General features: G+C 58.4%; 2 protein-coding genes across 2 annotated transcripts; one reads left to right on the forward strand and one right to left on the reverse strand.

Moving 5' to 3' along the window:
- Positions 1-2,798: 2,798 nt before the first annotated feature.
- COX7A1 (cytochrome c oxidase subunit 7A1) lies at positions 2,799-6,736 on the forward strand. The gene is made up of 5 exons (XM_077840761.1): positions 2,799-2,854; positions 3,862-3,981; positions 4,526-4,673; positions 5,725-5,809; positions 6,584-6,736. Exons 1-5 carry the CDS (start codon positions 2,799-2,801, stop codon positions 6,640-6,642), a joined length of 468 nt encoding a protein of 155 aa, XP_077696887.1. The 3' UTR covers positions 6,643-6,736.
- Positions 6,737-9,647: 2,911 nt separating this feature from the next.
- On the reverse strand, positions 9,648-14,905 carry LOC144278952 (synaptosomal-associated protein 25-like). Its single transcript, XM_077840348.1, has 7 exons — positions 14,834-14,905; positions 13,538-13,579; positions 12,891-12,939; positions 11,927-12,044; positions 11,341-11,475; positions 10,584-10,728; positions 9,648-9,755 (listed from the first exon to the last, which is right to left on the reverse strand). The coding sequence occupies exons 1-7, from the start codon at positions 14,903-14,905 to the stop codon at positions 9,687-9,689; spliced, it is 630 nt and encodes a 209-aa protein (XP_077696474.1). The 3' UTR covers positions 9,648-9,686.
- Positions 14,906-15,959: the final 1,054 nt, after the last annotated feature.

The following is a 15,959-nucleotide window of genomic DNA, read 5'->3' on the forward strand; positions in this document are numbered from 1 at the left end:
GATCCACCCCCTATGGGCCTTGGGGGCAGAGAACAGTCACAGCACAGGGCGCTCCGGCCATGCCCCCGATCCACCCCCTATGGGCCCTGGGGGGCAGAGAACAGTCACAGCGCAGGGCACTCCAGCCATGTCCCCAGTCCACCCTCTCTGGGCCCTGGGGGGCAGAGAATAGCCACAGCGCAGGGCTCTCCGGTCATGTCCCCGATCCACCCTCTATGGGCCCTGGGGGACAGAGAATAGCCACAGTGCAGGGCACTCCGGCCATGCCCCCGATCCACCCCCTATGGGCCCTGGGGGGCAGAGAACAGTCACAGCGCAGGGCACTCCAGCCATGTCCCCAGTCCACCCTCTCTGGGCCCTGGGGGGCAGAGAATAGCCACAGTGCAGGCCGCTCCGGCCATGCCCCTGATCCACCCCCTATGGGCCCTGGGGGGCAGAGAATAGTCACAGTGCAGGCCGCTCCGGCCATGCCCCCGATCCACCCCCTATGGGCCCTGGGGGGCAGAGAATAGTCACAGCGCAGAGTGCTCCGGCCATGCCCCCGATCCACCCCCTATGGGCCCTGGGGGGCAGAGAATAGTCACAGCGCAGGGCGCTCCAGCCATGCCCCCGATCCACCCCCTATGGGCCCTGGGGGGGGTCTCGGGGGGGCTCTTTCCTGTTCCTCAAGGGCCTAAGCCTCAGGCCTCTATTCTCCCTCCTCTTGGGACCTTCCCTGTCCTCTCTCCCCACCCCCCGAGGAGGCCGTGGGGGGAGTCCATGGCCCCGGAAAGGTGCCAAGGTCTCTCGGCTTCAGCGTGCAATTTGAGCTCAGCTGCTGCCCTTAGTCTGGCAGCGGGACGGGCAGCGAGCCAGCCCCCCGCCAGGCAGCGTCCTTGTAAGGCCGGGACAGAGGGCGAGGGGCAGAGGGGCCAGGAGAGACGGAGACAGGCGACGAGAAGAGAGGAGAGGAGAGCGCGGCCCCGGCCCAGGACGATGCAGGCCCTTCTGGTAACGACCGCCGAGCCCTCGCGGGGCCCGCGGGGTCCAACCGACCCGGCTTCTCAGACCCTGCCCCCCGGCCCTTACTGACTGGGAACAGGCACAAGTTCCAGCCCGCCCCCCACCTCCGCAGCACAAAGCCACCCCCCCCCACGACCCAAGCACCCCGCCAGCCCCAGCCCCCTCATCAGGGTGCAAGTCCCCAGTCGGACCCCTCCAGATCCACCCCCCATCTAAACACCCCCTTGGATCCAGCCCCCCTCCACACACCATCCATCTAAACACCCCCGTGGATCCAGCCCCCCTCCAGATCCATCCCCAATCTAAACATCCCCGTGGATCCAGCCCCCCTCTAGACACCTCCCCAATCTAAACACCCCGTGGATCCAGCCCCCCTCCAGACACCCCCATCTAAACACCCCCGTGGATCCAGCCCCCCCCTCCAGACACCCCCATCTAAACACCCCTGTGGATCCAGCCCCCCTCCAGACACCCCCGCAATCTAAACACACCCGTGGATCCACCCCCAATCTAAACATCCCCATGGATCCAGCTCCGCTCCGGATTCATCCCCCAATCTAAACACATCCATGGATCCACCCCCAATCTAAACACCCCCATGGATCCAGCTCTGCTCCGGATTCATCCCCCAATCTAAACACATCCATGGATCTACCCCCAATCTAAACACCCCTGTGAATCCAGCCCCCCTCCAAATCCACCCCCCAATCTAAACACACCTGTGGATCCACCCCCAATCTAAACACCCCTGTGGATTCAGTCCCCCTCCAAGTCCACCCCCCAATCTAAACACACCTCTGGATCCACCCCCCAATCTAAACACCCCCATGGATCCAGCCCCCACCAAGATCTAAGCCCCCATTCCAACCCCCGCTCAGATCCAAACTCCCCCCCCCCCCCAGATCCAAGCACCCCCTCAGCTCTAACCTCTCCCTAGATCCACACACCCCCTCACAACCCAGACACCCCCAGCTCCAAGCAGGTCCAACCCCCCAGATCTAAACACTTCCAAGATTCAACCCCCCCGCCCCCTTCAGGTGCAGCCCATGTGTGTGAATCGCTCCCCTGCGCTTAGCCTCTGCCTCTGACCTTTGTTCCCTGATGGGCACTGGCTTTTCGCCTTTGTAGTCTGGTTTTTTAAACCCATCAGTCTGGTATTTTTAAATAGTGAGGCCCTGATCCTCCTCTGCTATGCTGCAGTTTCAGCCCAGTGTAAACACTGGGAGCAACTCCTGATTTACACCTTGGGTAAGCAAGAGCCTGACCAGCGAGACTTATTGTGTATTACGGTAGCGCCTCAGACATGGGCCACGAGCCCATTGTGTTAGGCGCTGTATATTTTTATGGCTCTTCGGTGTATTACGGTAGTGCCGAGAGCCCCCCTCACAGACCAGGCCCCCACTGCGAACTCACACAGCGCCTGGCCCAAGGCCCTCCCCATCTGCGTATAAGACAAAGACAACAGGTGCAGGCAGACAGGGGAAGCGCCAGGGAACATTCCCAATTAAAGGCCCAGACTCCAGCTTTGGTCCATTTAGCGTTTTCACCAGATCCTACCGGTTCTGGTTTTCTGATCCATCCCATAATGACTCTGGGAAACCCCCCAAACCAGAGCTCTTCTTCTCCCCACCCCCGCCCCATGCATCTACACGCACACAGACACAGATTCCCACAAACTGGAAACAATTCTAGTACCACTGGGCTGCTTTGTCACGTGTCCGGGAAGGGGCAGGCACAAAAAGCCCCCGAAACTGCAAAGCAATGTGAAAAAAAGGGGGTGAGAAATACGCCCAGGAATGGATCTGCCTGGCACCTCGCTCCGTGTGCTTTGGCGTGTAGATTCGGTAGACAGGTGGGTTGGTATGGTGAGTAGAGGGAGGGATGGGTGCTAGGTAGAGTGACTGGCATGTAAGCAGCTAGATAGAGGGCTGCCTGGCAGAGGAAGGGTGGCCTGGGCTGTGCCTCGCTGTGTGACCTGGGGCGAGTCACTGCATCTCCCTGGGCCTCTGGTTCCCCCTCTGTAAAATGGGATAATCAGCCTTCCTTCGGCTGGTTAGACTGGGAGCCCTTCAAGGCAGGAGCTGACTCTGACTCGGTGTCTGCACCGCGCTCGGCACGAAGGGGCCCTGATCTCATCAAGGCGTCTGGGTCGCTGTGTGTACAAAGAAGAAGAATACTGCATGGGGTGGCTAGCTCAGTAGAAATAAATGTTCCCTGCCCAGTAGGAAATGACGCTTTGGAGCCAGGGAGCAGAGAGTTTGGAAGGGGGAGGAGTGAGTGGGGCAGTAGGCTTGGGTGTTGAAATGCCATGGTGGATGTTAATCCTCCGAAGTCCCTGGTGGGCTGCAGGGATGTTTTCTAGGTGGATTAGATCAGCTGCTTTAGGGGCTAAGCAGAAGAAGGGTATAGATAAGGGGGAGTAAAGAGGGGTAGACCTCAGAGGTGGGGTGGAGGGAGAGGAAAGGGCACAAAGGCCTCTGCAGCTGCAGTTTCACTTTCCCAAGGTGACTTTAGATCTATTGGTGTGAGCAGTGGGATCCCCAGTCCTTCTCCCAGCAGTGGCCTTAGGGAGGCTGCCCTGGGAAATCTGGACCCCTCTGCCACTCTGAGAGTTTCTTCGCAGCCTCTGCAGCACCATGAAATCTTGTAGCAAACTGATGGGTCCTCACTATGGCCCCATCAGATGCACACGTGCTCCTGGCAGCCCAGATCCTGCAGCGTGAGTCAGATCCTGAACCCCGTTACTCAGCAGTATAAATCCATGAGGCAGACCCTGGGTGCTGTTCGTCCCCACTGGCTGTCTCGCTGTCCCAGCCTCAATAGCCAGCCCCACTTTCACATGTGCTTTCACGTCCCCAGGGGAAAGCTCCAAGCAGCTGCTGCTTTCACTCTGCCTGTTCAGGAAACAGAAGCTGCCCTGGGGTGTCACACGGTGGAAGGACGGGGAGCTCCTGAACCAGGCTCCACTATACAACCCGGGTCTGCACCCAGCCGTCTGTTATACCACCCAGCCCTGCACCCTCCCTTGATCCAGCCCAACCCTTCTAGATTGGCATGTGGGAATCTTGACTGCCAGGCCCCCCGCTCCAACCCACTAGACCCCACTCCCCTCCCAGAACCCAGGAGTCCTGACCCCCAGCCCTCCCCACCATCTCTATCCCACTAGACCCCACTCCCCTCCCAGCCCGGGAACAGAACCCAGGAGTCCTGATCCTCAGCCTGGATTTGTGACACCGGGGACCGATTCTCTGCTGGCCTGGGCCTTGTATTGGCATTTGCCTGCATTAGATGCAAAGCAGGGTGGAAACCAGAACCCAGCAAGATGATTCTAGTCTCACTCAGCCCGGTGTAAATCAGGAGTGACTCCCCTGGGGCTCATTCCCCTCTTGCCCAGCCCGGTGTAAACCAGGAGTGACTACCCTGGTATCAGTGCCAAGACAACTGGACCAAGCCGGACTGGGCCATCTCCTACCAGGGGCTGGGACCTAGGGGGATGAGGGGTTGATTTCACTCTATTCTGTAGGTTCCTCATCCCCTTTGTCCTCCCCAACCCCATCCTCCCTCCCCCGGCCGTGTCACAGACCTCCCGCGTGGGATCCCTCCGCTCCTTCGCCACCTCCACCCGACACCAGATGAAAAACAAAGTCCCTGAACATCAGAAGCTCTTTCAGGTGAGACAGACCCCAGCTTGGCTCTTGGGGGTTAAGAAAGGTGAAGGGAGAGGGAGGAGCCAGGGGATGGAGTAGAGTTGGGGGTTGGCAGTCAGGACTCCTGGGTTCTATCCCCAGTTCTGGGTGGGGAGTGGGGTCTAGTGGTTAGAGCACGGGGGGAGGGTTGGGGGTGGGAGCCAGGACTCCTGGGTTCTGTCCCCAGTTCTGGGTGGGGAGTGGGGTCTAGTGGTTAGAGCAGGGGGGGTCAGGACTCCTGGGCACTATTGCCAGCTCTGCCATGGATCTTGGGGGTAGGGATTCAAGTTCCTTCAGCTATCTGTGCCTCAGTTTCCCCACCCATTAAACAGGGATGGTAGACACATGGGGGTGTTGGAAGGGTTAGGGTGTGGGGATCCCAGCATGAATGAGGGGAATGGGGAGAGAAAAATGGAACATTGACCCCCACTAGAATGGGGCAGCTACCTCCTGTGCACCCCCTCAGAGCCTGAGGTCACTCTATAGCATCCCTGCCTCAGTTTCTCCACTTCTCAGGACTCCCTCAATCACACTGAGAGCAAACTCTTATCTGGGTCAACAACACCCTCCTTGGGGCTGGATTTGTTACCCCAAATCCAATGCTTAAACCTCCAGCCAGTCCATGCCACTCATCTCTCCCCCAGGGCTCACCCAGGCCTGCAACCATCCCAGCTAAGGGCTGCCTCCCTGGTCAGACCCCTCTGGGGCATCCTGCTGCTCTTTATAGGGACAGCAGCTCCCCTGCACCCAGCTGGTTCTGCCAATTAACCCCACCCCAGCCCAGGAGTGGGGGCAGGGCTAAGGGGATGGGGCTGGCTGGCTGGCTCTGGGCCTCTAGCCCTTAAAGTCACAGTCTACCCCTTTACACACACCCCCAACTGGCCCTTTCCTGGCTGGGAAGACTCTCTGAATTTGTCCCATTCTCTGCATAAAGGATGCCCCATTGCTCAGAAGTGCAGGGACAAGGTTGCAGTTACTGGGGGGTGGGGGCTGGTTTCCTGACCCCCCCCCCCGCCGGTTTTCTTTCTGTCCCTAGGCGGATAATGGCCTGCCCGTGCATCTGAAAGGGGGCATCATGGATGGCTTGCTGTATCGACTCACAATGGCCATTACTGTCTTTGGTAGGTGCTGCTCCCGGCTCAGAATGTCTGGGTTCTAGCCCTGGCTCCTGGAGGGGAGTGGGGTGTAGTGGTTAGAGCAGGGGGGCTGGGAGTCAGGACTCCTGTGTTCTAGCCCTGGCTCAGGGAGGGGAGTGGGGTGTAATGATTAGAGCAGGTTGGGGGCTGGGAGTCAGGACTCTTGGGTTCTATTCACAGCTGTTTCAGAGGACTAGGGTCTAGTGGTTGGGGGGGCAGGTTTGGGAGTTAGATCTCCTGGGTTCTAGCTCTAATGCAGGGACTAGTGGTTAGAGCAGGGAGCTAGGAATCAGCACTTCTGGGTTCAGTTATTAGCTGTTTAATGGAGCTGCAGCAAATCCCCCCCGGGTCATGAGCACAATTTGAATCCTAGAATATTAGGGTTGGGAGAGACCGCCATCAAATGTAACCCTGGTAGCTCTTAAAATAAAAGCCCAGGCCAGACTGTGTGTTTCAGGCCAGACAGACAAATGAAACTGATCGAAGCCTATTTTGCTCCTTGTTGTAATGATCCTTTTCTAGTCCATTTCCCTTTTGATTTGAGATCAGCCCCTTTGGGGACTCGCAGAGGTATTGAGGGGGAAAGATGTGCTTCGCTGCTGTGAATGAGGTGGGGTGTTGTAGCATTTCCCAGTGCTTAGAGCAGGGGGGCTGGGAGCCAGGACTCCTGGGTTCTGTGTGCATTAGGGGGTATGGTTTAGGACTTGGGCCTCTCTTTCTATTCTGAGAATCCTACCAGTCATTCTCTTGCTGTTCCAGGCTCCTGTTACTCCGTCTTCTCGCTGGTCAGAGCTGCTTTCCCCCAGAAGAATAAATGAGATGGCAGCCTGGACTAGCTGGTTCCCCTCTCCCCCTGCTCCACAGGGGCCTGTTTGGGGCTGGAAGCAGAGAGCAGACAGCCTTGTACTTTAAGAAAACCCCTACCGTCAGAAATCAATAAAAAGCACCTTTAAAAACTGTGTCAGGGTAAGACGCCCCCCCTTTGGGGGGCAGGGGGTGAGTGGGGCAGGTCTAAAGTGAGCACAATGAGGGGATCCAGCACCAGCTTTGTTTCTTTCCAAATACTGGAATGACTCTCAGCAGTTGCAGGGCTTGATGTAAGACTCAGAAATTCGGATTCCCAGCTCCGCTGACCCCGCACTGCCTTTGCTTCAGGAATATTCTGTGGCAGACGGTTCCACAGGTTAACAGGGATGGACAGCAGGAGGCACTGATGTCACAATTGATGCCCCCTTTCCCTGATTCATCTATCATGTTTCCTTCATTTATTTACTGAAGCCTTTGCTTTGGTGGAGAAAGCGTGGGCTAGTGAGCAAAGCACTGGACAGGGACCTGGGTTTGATTCCTGGCTCTGCCACTGGCCTGCTCAGTGAGTGAGGCACATCACCGCTCTGTGCCTCAGTTTCCCCATCTGCAAAATAAGCATAATGCTACTGATGCCCTTTGTAAGCCCTTTATTGGAGCTATGGATTGTTGTTACTTCAGGGCCGGATGGCAGTGGAATAAATATGCTGCCCAGGGGCCAGTTCAGTGGGTCTCACAGCTATGAGTGGTCTAGTGATTGGAACAGAGGGGGTTGGGAGCCACCAGGACTCCTGGGTTCTATCAGTTGCCTGGTCCTCAGAGTCAGGCTGAGCAGCCTCAGGGCAAACTGGAGGCGATTGACCCAAACGAGGACAGGTTTAGAAAACCTGACCCAGGAGGAAAGGCTGAAAGAAGGAGGCAGGTTTAGTCTAGAGAAGAGAAGGTTGAGGGGAGACCTGAGAACAGTCGTCAATTACGTTAAGAGCTACATAAAGCGGAGGGTGAGCCACTGTTCTCCATTGTGGGTAGGCCAAGCAGGAATTGTCCTAACCCGCAGCAAGGGAGATAGTAGAAACTCCAGGGGGAGTCAGGGCTACTTGGTCCTGTCTCAACTCAGAGGGGGTGGATTAGCTGACCCGGGGAGGTCCCTTTCAGCCCAACCTTCCTAGGATGCTGTGGGACGGACACACACCCCTCCTCTGGAGCCTTTTACCGGCTGGCGAATTGGACACGGGTTTGAGTTTATCGTAAAGAAAAAGGCACTTTTGCTTTTGCTTTTTTTTGTATTATGCTTTGGAAGAAAAAAATCACCTCGCTTACATCACGGATAAAAATGAAGAGGGCCCCTCACACAGATAGGGGCTTCGGTGTCACAGTGACAGATTACGTTTGAAAACCAAACACACACACAGAGGGATACAACCCAGCGAGTCATCGGCATGCATCCCACCTCCCAATTCAGCCATCCCATCAGTCTTATTTCCCTTCATTTAGTTCATGAAATAGTTGCTTCGGGAATATCCTGTGGTGGGGAGTTCCACAGATTACCAGGAAAGGATGGAGGGGGAACTGAACCAGGGAAATCTCTGATGTCCCCCTTCTCTGATTCATCTCTCCCATCACTGCTGTTTCTCTTCAATTGGTTAATGAAATGTTTGCTTCAGGAATATCCTGTGGTGGGGAGTTCCACAGGTTACCAGGAAAAGATGGAGGTGGAACTGAACCAGGAAATCTCCAATGTCCCCATTCTCTGATTCATCCCAACCATCATTCCTGTTTCTCTTCAGTTAGTTAATGAAATGTTTGCTTCAGGAATATCCTGTGGTGGGGGGTTCCACAGGTTAACAGGGAAGGATGGAGTGGAGAATTGAACCAGGCAAGTCTCTGGCCTGACCCTCTCTGATTCAGCTGTCCTGTCAATCCAGTTTGGCTTCATTTAGCTACTGAAGCATTTGTGTCAGTTGATGTAGGGGCTTTCTTCAGAACAGTGTGGCCTAGTGGATAGAGCACTGGAGTGGGACTCAGGAGACCTGGGTTCTATTCCCAGCTCTGCCACGGGTGAGCTTGGGCAAGTCACTTCCCTTCTCTGTGCCTCAGTTTCCCTATCTGTAGAATGGGGATAGAGATACTGACACCACCACTCCCCTTTGTAAAGTGCTTTGAGATTTACGGATGATAAAATCTCGGGATTATTAATATCTTGTGGTGGGGAGTTCCACAGGTTAACGTGCTTCATAAAATCAGAGGCTGCTCGGAACCTCTCTCAATCAAAGTTGGCTGGGATAATGCATAAGAAAATTCCTGTCTCCCTCTCACCCCCTCCCCTACCCCCATTTCTCTCCAGAGGGCAGAGAACTGCCCAATCCCACATCTGACTGGCCCTCCCCCGGCACTCGTTATCTGCCCCTGGGAAAACCCATCTCAGCCAGGGGAAGGAGCCTCAAGGGTAGGGTCATGGGGGGGCGGGGGGGCATGAGGACCCAATCACAACAGGAAGGGTGAGGGAGATTAGGGTCCCATAGGAGGCAGGGCTGTGGCAGTTTGAAAATAGAGCCAAATATCCACACGTCACGCTCCAAAAATTCCCCCAGACTGGAAGAAAGTTCCATGCAGATTCCTCCTTCTGAGTCACTGCACTGGGGCAGGATGCACTAGGGTCTGCCTTCCCTATAGCAGGGGGAGGGGGGGGTCACATGTGTACCCCCCCAAGAGGAAATAAAGATTCCTCCCCCCGCCCACAACACATGGAGCCACGATGTCTGTAGCATACTCCACCCTCCCAGCTGCGACTGAGCCTGCAACCTTCAGCTCCCAGGGACAGCCCTCTCCCACTGGAGCTACAGGAGGAGCTCCCCTAGCTGGCTGCAATAGTAGGGCTGTTATCCGCTAAGTGCCATGGCAGTGCGCACACCCTACGCCCGCCCCCAAGCATCCGAGGCTCCACCTAACACACAGCGCTGGAGACTCCAGGGCAGGTTGGACAGCAGGGACGGACAGATGGACGACCGGGAGCCGGGGTGGGGGGGCAGCGAAGCGGGAGAGCACGTGGGGCCGGGGCTCATGCATTTTTGAGAATCTTCTTGGCCCGGGTGTTGGCCTCTTGGATGCGATCTTCGTTCACGGTGACCTGCGGGGAGAGGAGCCGGCGGTGGAACGCGCTCACGCAGCGCCCTCTGCCCTGATCCAGGCGGAGGGGATGAGACAACTCTGCGGGGGGCCACGGCTCCCTGGTAGGGGCTGCAAACCCTCCCGCAGCAACCTAAGCACCTAGTTCCCGAGCAGGCGGGCGGAGGGCTACCCGGGAGCGCTGGACCTGCTGGTGCAGGCCTATCCCCTCGCTAGCTGCTGCGAGAGGGTTTCGAACCCAGGACTCCACCGCTCGGAAGCCCAGCCCTCTCCCACTTGAACATGGCACCGGAAAGGGGTCGCTGGGTCCTCGAATCCCATCCCCTGCCAACCCCGATCACAGCCCAATTTAATCCCATTTCTTCCGATGCCTTTAGCTTTCACAGCTCGTCTTCCTGGGGTATTTCTAGACAGCCCTCAGCTCCCCGCTCAGCCTGCTCAACTCCTCCCTTCCCCTCACGCTCCTCGCCGCCTTTCTCCGCACCTTGAATTCAAGGAGGGACTCGCTCCTTCGGCCAGCTGCAGTAGCTGGGCTGTTATCCACCAGCTGGAGCGGGATGCAGCGCACGATTCACAAGTGCGTGGCACCGGGTGAGCGTGTTCAGCTGGTAAGGACACCCTCCTTAGGCAGGGGAGCAGCTGACGGCCGAGCAGTGAACCGAGCTGGAGGGGGGTTCTCAGCCTGGATCCTTAATGGGGCAAGACACTGCCCCATCTCCAGCCCCCTACAGCATCCCACTCCTTTGGCACCCCCTGCAGGCAACCAGGCTCCTGCCCAAAGGCTCAGTCTCCAGGTGGGGAGACGGGCGTGCGGCCGCGCAGCACTCACCTTCTCCATGATCTTGTCCACCTGCTTGTTCTGGATGTCGATCTCGTTGCCCACGTCCAGAGCCATGCTCTTCAAGTTGCCCAGGATGCTCCCCACCTGCACCAGGTTCTCCTCCATCTCGTCCTCCCGTGCGTCATTGGTTATTCTGGAAGATCCGCCCCTCCCGTAAGGTGGGGAGTGTCCTGCTCCGACCCTAAACACTAACAGCACCAGCCTCTCTGCTGCCTAGGCTAAGGGAGTAGCTCCCTCTGCGACGGGGCAGTAGCAGGCTATTATCCTCTATGCAGGCTTCAGCCACTGCAGCCACTTTATTAGACCTTGGATTCCCGCTGCTTCCCCATTCATGGCCGTTCCCCAGTCAGGCCCTCTTTTCTGAGCCCCTCTCCCTGCAGCACAACGCCCCCCGGTGGGGCATGGAGGCCAGCACCAACTTTGAGGGGAAAGCACCCCTTACTGAGCCCCCGATCCTGCCCCCTAGCACCGCGCTGGAGCATCAAGTCCCTGATGGTCCAGAACCCCGCAGGACTGTCTCAAGAACCTGGGGTAGGGGGGTCAGGTCTTGAGGTCCCCTCCCCAGATGCAAATAACCTAAGGGATTTGGGGTTCTCTCCCCCCAGGCGAGAGCACCCCTTCCTGAACCACCCACCCCACTCCCTTTGCTTCCAGTGGGACATCAGCAGATGGGCTCCCAGACCAAGGGGGCCTAGCTGGACTCAGCCCCCTGGAGGTGCCTGGGGGTGGGTCCTGCTGACCCTACCTGTGGATATAGTCCCCGCTCATGGTCATCTGCTCCCTTTCGTCTGCCACCCGCGAGGGCTGCGTGGAGACCACCCCGTCCTGGGTGTTGCCCCAGACCGCCTTGTATGCCTCACTGGCCTTGATGTTCTTCAGCCTCAGTAAAACAGGAGGGGGTGGAGCCGGTGAGACACAGGCCTGGGGGGTCTGACCCCCACCAGGGCAGCCAGGTCCCCCCTTTTCCCTGGCTGGGGTCAGATCCCACAGGGCAGCCCCCCGAAACTCGGCTGGGGTCTGATCCCACAGAGCTGCCCCCACACCCGGCTGGGGTCTGGTCCCACAGGGCTGCCCCCCCAAAACCCGGCTGGAGTCTGATCCCACAGAGCTGCCCCCACACATGACTGGGGTCTGATCCCACAAGGCTGCCCCCCAAAACCCAGCTGGGGTCTGATCCCACAGGGCTGCCCCAGGCCTCCCCAGGTACCCTGAGATGCAGGGGTGTGGGGCAGCTGTGTTGTCACATGGGGATGGGACCGGCAGGGTGGAGGTGACAGGGGGGCAGATCACAGGGGTGTCTCCCCTTCCAGGCAGGGGGCGGGGGGGCTTACTTGGCACAGGGGCAGACACAGAGGCCGCAGCACTTGGCCATGTCTGTCAGGTTCTTCTCTGCCTCCTTCATGTCCTGGTTGATCTGATCCAGCCCCTCGTCAATCCGGTCCAGCTGTTCTGGAGGGGAGGAGGGGCAGGTGAGTGCCGGGGCCAGGGGGGCAGATGAGGCCGTAGGGCTGGGGGAGTCCATGGGGCAGGGTGTTGGGGGGCAGATGAGGCCGTAGGGCTGGGGGAGCCTATGGGGGGTTGGGGGGAGCCCCTGATGGGGGCAGGCTCTAGGTTGGCAGTGGACTGAGTCTTCACTTGGACCTGCCCCCAGTCAGGAGGAGCCCGGGGCTGTCTCAGGAGGCATGAACCCAGGGTAGGGTAATGGGGAGTTGCGGGTACCAGGGGGGTTCAGGTCTTGAGGTTCATCCCAGGGTACAAATAACCTACGGGGTTGGGGTTTGCTCCTCCCAGTTGAGAGTAACGGGGGGGAAGCCAATGGGGAGCACCACCCACCCCCAGCACTGAGATTCAGTGCTGTGAGCTTCCCCACAGCAGTGCCCTGGCCAGTTCCAGCTTGGACTCCAGCCACCATGGCTGTGAGTTACTGTGTGTGGGGGGGAGGCGGGGGGGGATATTGGAGCTAGCTCCCACCCCTGCTCTCTCATGTGCTCAGCCCCTTCCCCAGCGCTGATGCCCCCCCACGCCCATGGGAGTTGGGAGCCGCACAGCCAAGGGCTGGGAGTGGGGGCACTGGCGTCTCAGGAACCGGGTCCATCCGGGACCTGGCCTGGATCCAGCAGAACTCAGGGGGGTCCAGCCTTAAACTGGAGCTGGTGCTGATCCAGCCGGGTGGGTCTGTGACAGGAGCGACATGGTTGGGGGGGGTCTGGGAGTGTCCCCCCCAGGCACACACTGGCTGTGTCCTGCTCCTCCCGCCTCCCCCCCCGCCATCCCACCCCCCAGCCTCTTTCTCACCTCCCTGTTCATCCAGCATCACCAAGATCTGGATCCCAGCGTCTTTGCTCTGCGGTGGGAGAGGAGGCAAGTGGGGAGAGGGGGGGCAGTGTTAGCAAACCCCGGCCCAGCCGCTGCCCGGTGACACCAACCTCAGAACAGCTCTCTGATGCCAGAGGCTGTGAGCTTCCCCACAGCAGTGCTCTGCCAGGAACCCCAATGCTGTGAGCTTCCACACAGCAGTGCCCTGCCAAGAACACCGATGCTGCAAGCTTCCGCACAGCAGTGCTCTGCCAGGAATTCCGGTGCCGTGAGCTTCCCCACAGCAGTGTCCATACAGAACGGCAGTGTTGTGAGCTTCCCCACAAGAGTGCCCAGCCAGGGATTCCACAGCTGTGAGCTTCCCTACAGCAGTGCCCTGCCAGTACCAGGCTGAAGACTCTGGTGCAGTGAACTTCCCCACAACAGAGCCCTTCCCGTACCTGGCTGGGACCTCTGATGCTGTGAACTTCCCCACAGCAGTGCCCTGATCAGTTCCAGCTGGGACTCCAGTTTTCCAGCCCCAAGGGACAGCTGCCATTGCCATCAGCTGCTGCACAGCTCTGTATTAAAGGGGGTGCCAAGGGACCACCCCCCCATCACCCCCGGGGTCCTTGCTCAGCTCTTACCTCTTCCACCATATGCAGCATTCGACGGGTGCTCTCCAGAGACTGCAGGGGAGAACAGAGAACAGGGTGTTGGTACAAGAAACGCCACCCGGCACTCCCATCGGCAGAGCGTACGTGCCCCCGCTGAGGAGCTCAGTACAGTGCAGCTACCTCTGGGGCACGGCCCTTCAACAGCGCAACAAAACCACAGCAAGGCTTCTTGCAGAAAGTGCCTGCATAGCTGGGGGAGAGCAAGTGGGGTGGGATGGGGTGCAGTGTGGTGTCGGGGGGAGAGATGTTATGCGGGGGAGGCAGGCTGGCCCGCAAGCCTTGTGGTTACGATGTTACGCTGGGACTTAGGGGATCTGGGTTTGATTTCAGTCTCAGCCACCAATTCCCCATGAGACCTCGGGTGAGTGAGTGTGCCTCAGTTTCCCCACCTGTAAAAGATGGATGATAATCCTTCCCTTGTCTATTTAGACTGAAAGCTCTCTAGGCCCTTGCGATGTGTCTGTGCAGCGCCCTGCGCAATGGGGCCCTGATCTCGGTCACTGTGTGTCTGGGCAGCACCCGGCCCGGCAGGGCCCTGATCCCCATCGTGTGGCTGTTACTGTAATAATCTATCCGTGTGGGCTTTGCATTGAGAGACCCAGGGAGGCACCTGCCTTGTGCTCACTGAATCTGTCCCCTTCCGGGCCCCCTGTAATGAGCTCTCGACCAGCGGTTGTCCTGCCGTGGGACAGCACCCAAATCCCTTGGCTTCCCCCCTGACCGTCCGCTGCGCTGTGTGTGCCCTGGGAGGGGATGGTTCCCAGTGACTGAGCGCCCGGTTCAGGAGCTGCCACTTCCCCAGCTGCCATTTTCACCCCACCGGTCGCCACCGGGGGCAGGGGCTGGGATTTCCTTCCCCTCCTCCTGGGCCTCGCTCTCGTCCCCGCAAGGCGGTTCGGATCCCTTTGTTCTCTCTGGCCCCATCTTTCCCCTGTTCCCCTAGGTGGGAGCATTTTCCCGTGGGTGGGGGGAGGGGGCTGGGAGTCAGGACTCCTGGGTTCTGTCCCCAGCTCTGGGAGGGGGGATGGTAGTTAGAGCAGGCAGGCTGGAGTTGGGACTCCTGGGTTCTCTCCCCAGCTCTGGGGCTAGTGGTTAGAGCAGGCAGGCTGGAGTCAGGACTCTGCCACTGACTTGCAGTGTGGCCTTGCCCAAGTCACTTCCTCTCTCGGTGCCTCAGTTTCCGCAGTGGGGGTATTCACACGCCTGCCCCAGCGCCAGGCGCCCTGGGATGCTAGAGACGGCCCCAGCACCCTCCTCCCTGCTCACCTCATCTGTGATCTGATCCACACGGCGCTGCACCTCCTGCGACTCGGGCCCCACAGTGCCGTTGGCTGCCATCCTGCAGGCTCCCCGGCGGAGGGCGAGTGCCTTCGGGAACACACAGGGGACGGGCTCTGCTTACAGCCTCTCCCGGATCACCTGCAGGGGGTGATGTAAAGCAGCTGCGCTAGTGTCCAGAGCCCTGCAAGCGGCAGACGAAGGCTGAGATTTCCAGCCTAGGGGGCTTAGATACATCACTCATTATGGGGTGTCTAAATCCCCTAGGCTGTGGAGCCTACAAACCTATACAAACCCTATTGGTTGGAGAGTTCAGCACAGTGCCTAGGGCTAGAAGGGACTAGCGTTTATTTATGGATGGGGGGTGCCCTGGATGGATGGATGTATGGAGCATGATTGGATGTGCTGTGGGGGGGGAGAAGGGGTGCCCAGAGGGACGGAGGGGAGTGCTGGGGTGGGAGGGATGGAGCGGGGGTCACAGACAGATGGAGAAAGATCCGGGGCAAAAAAAAAACCCAACATATGAAGAGAGACTGAAACGACTGGGAGTGTTACATTAGAGAGGCGTGAATAGGAGGGGACGTGAGAAACACTGTGCCCAGGAGAGAGACGGGAGATTGGGCAGGGACCCCATCTCATCACTCAGCGACAGGCGATGGAACTGAACGTGTGGATTCGAACTCAACACCAGGAAATGCTTTTCCACACGAGGCGTCAGCCTGTGGAACTGACGGCCACCGGATGCCGCTGAGGATGGGAATTTAATGCAACCAACACCGCCTCTGGGTGGCGCTGTCTCTCCCTCTAGTGATGGTCACATACAGGGGGATTGAGCCTGCTACAGCCTCGATTAAGTGAGCAGGGACTTTTAGCTCAGACAGGAAACGGAGAGGCTCACGCATTGAGATCCAGAAGTCGCAGGTCCCATCCTCGCTGCCGACAACCGAAAGTCACAGAGGCAAGAGTCAAAAAGGGGGTTGGACTTTGATATGGAGAACAAGAATCTGCCAGGGCAGGCTAAGAAGACAGTGTAACCTACGGGGTCACGTAGGCATCTGCTAATTGGAAATGTGCTGAAATGCAAGTACAGAGCAGGGCTTTAGGCTCCATATTA

This window comes from Eretmochelys imbricata, chromosome 23, assembly GCF_965152235.1.
Source record: "Eretmochelys imbricata isolate rEreImb1 chromosome 23, rEreImb1.hap1, whole genome shotgun sequence".
NCBI lineage: Eukaryota > Metazoa > Chordata > Testudines > Cheloniidae > Eretmochelys > Eretmochelys imbricata.

Bases quoted from the DNA above. Each gene is read 5' to 3' on its own strand.
- COX7A1 (XM_077840761.1), top strand. From the start codon at position 2,799: ATGGATCTGCCTGGCACCTCGCTCCGTGTGCTTTGGCGTGTAGATTCG. The intron at 2,855-3,861 runs GTGGGTTGGTAT...TCACGTCCCCAG, and splicing joins CGTGTAGATTCGGTAGACAG to GGGAAAGCTCCAAGCAGCTG. The intron at 3,982-4,525 runs GTCTGCACCCAG...TCTATTCTGTAG, and splicing joins GGCTCCACTATACAACCCGG to GTTCCTCATCCCCTTTGTCC.
- LOC144278952 (XM_077840348.1), bottom strand. From the start codon at position 14,905: ATGGCAGCCAACGGCACTGTGGGGCCCGAGTCGCAGGAGGTGCAGCGC. The intron at 12,940-13,537 runs GTAAGAGCTGAG...CTCCCACCGCAG, and splicing joins TGCTGCATATGGTGGAAGAG to AGCAAAGACGCTGGGATCCA. The intron at 12,045-12,890 runs GTGAGAAAGAGG...CCTCCCCTCCAG, and splicing joins GATGCTGGATGAACAGGGAG to AACAGCTGGACCGGATTGAC.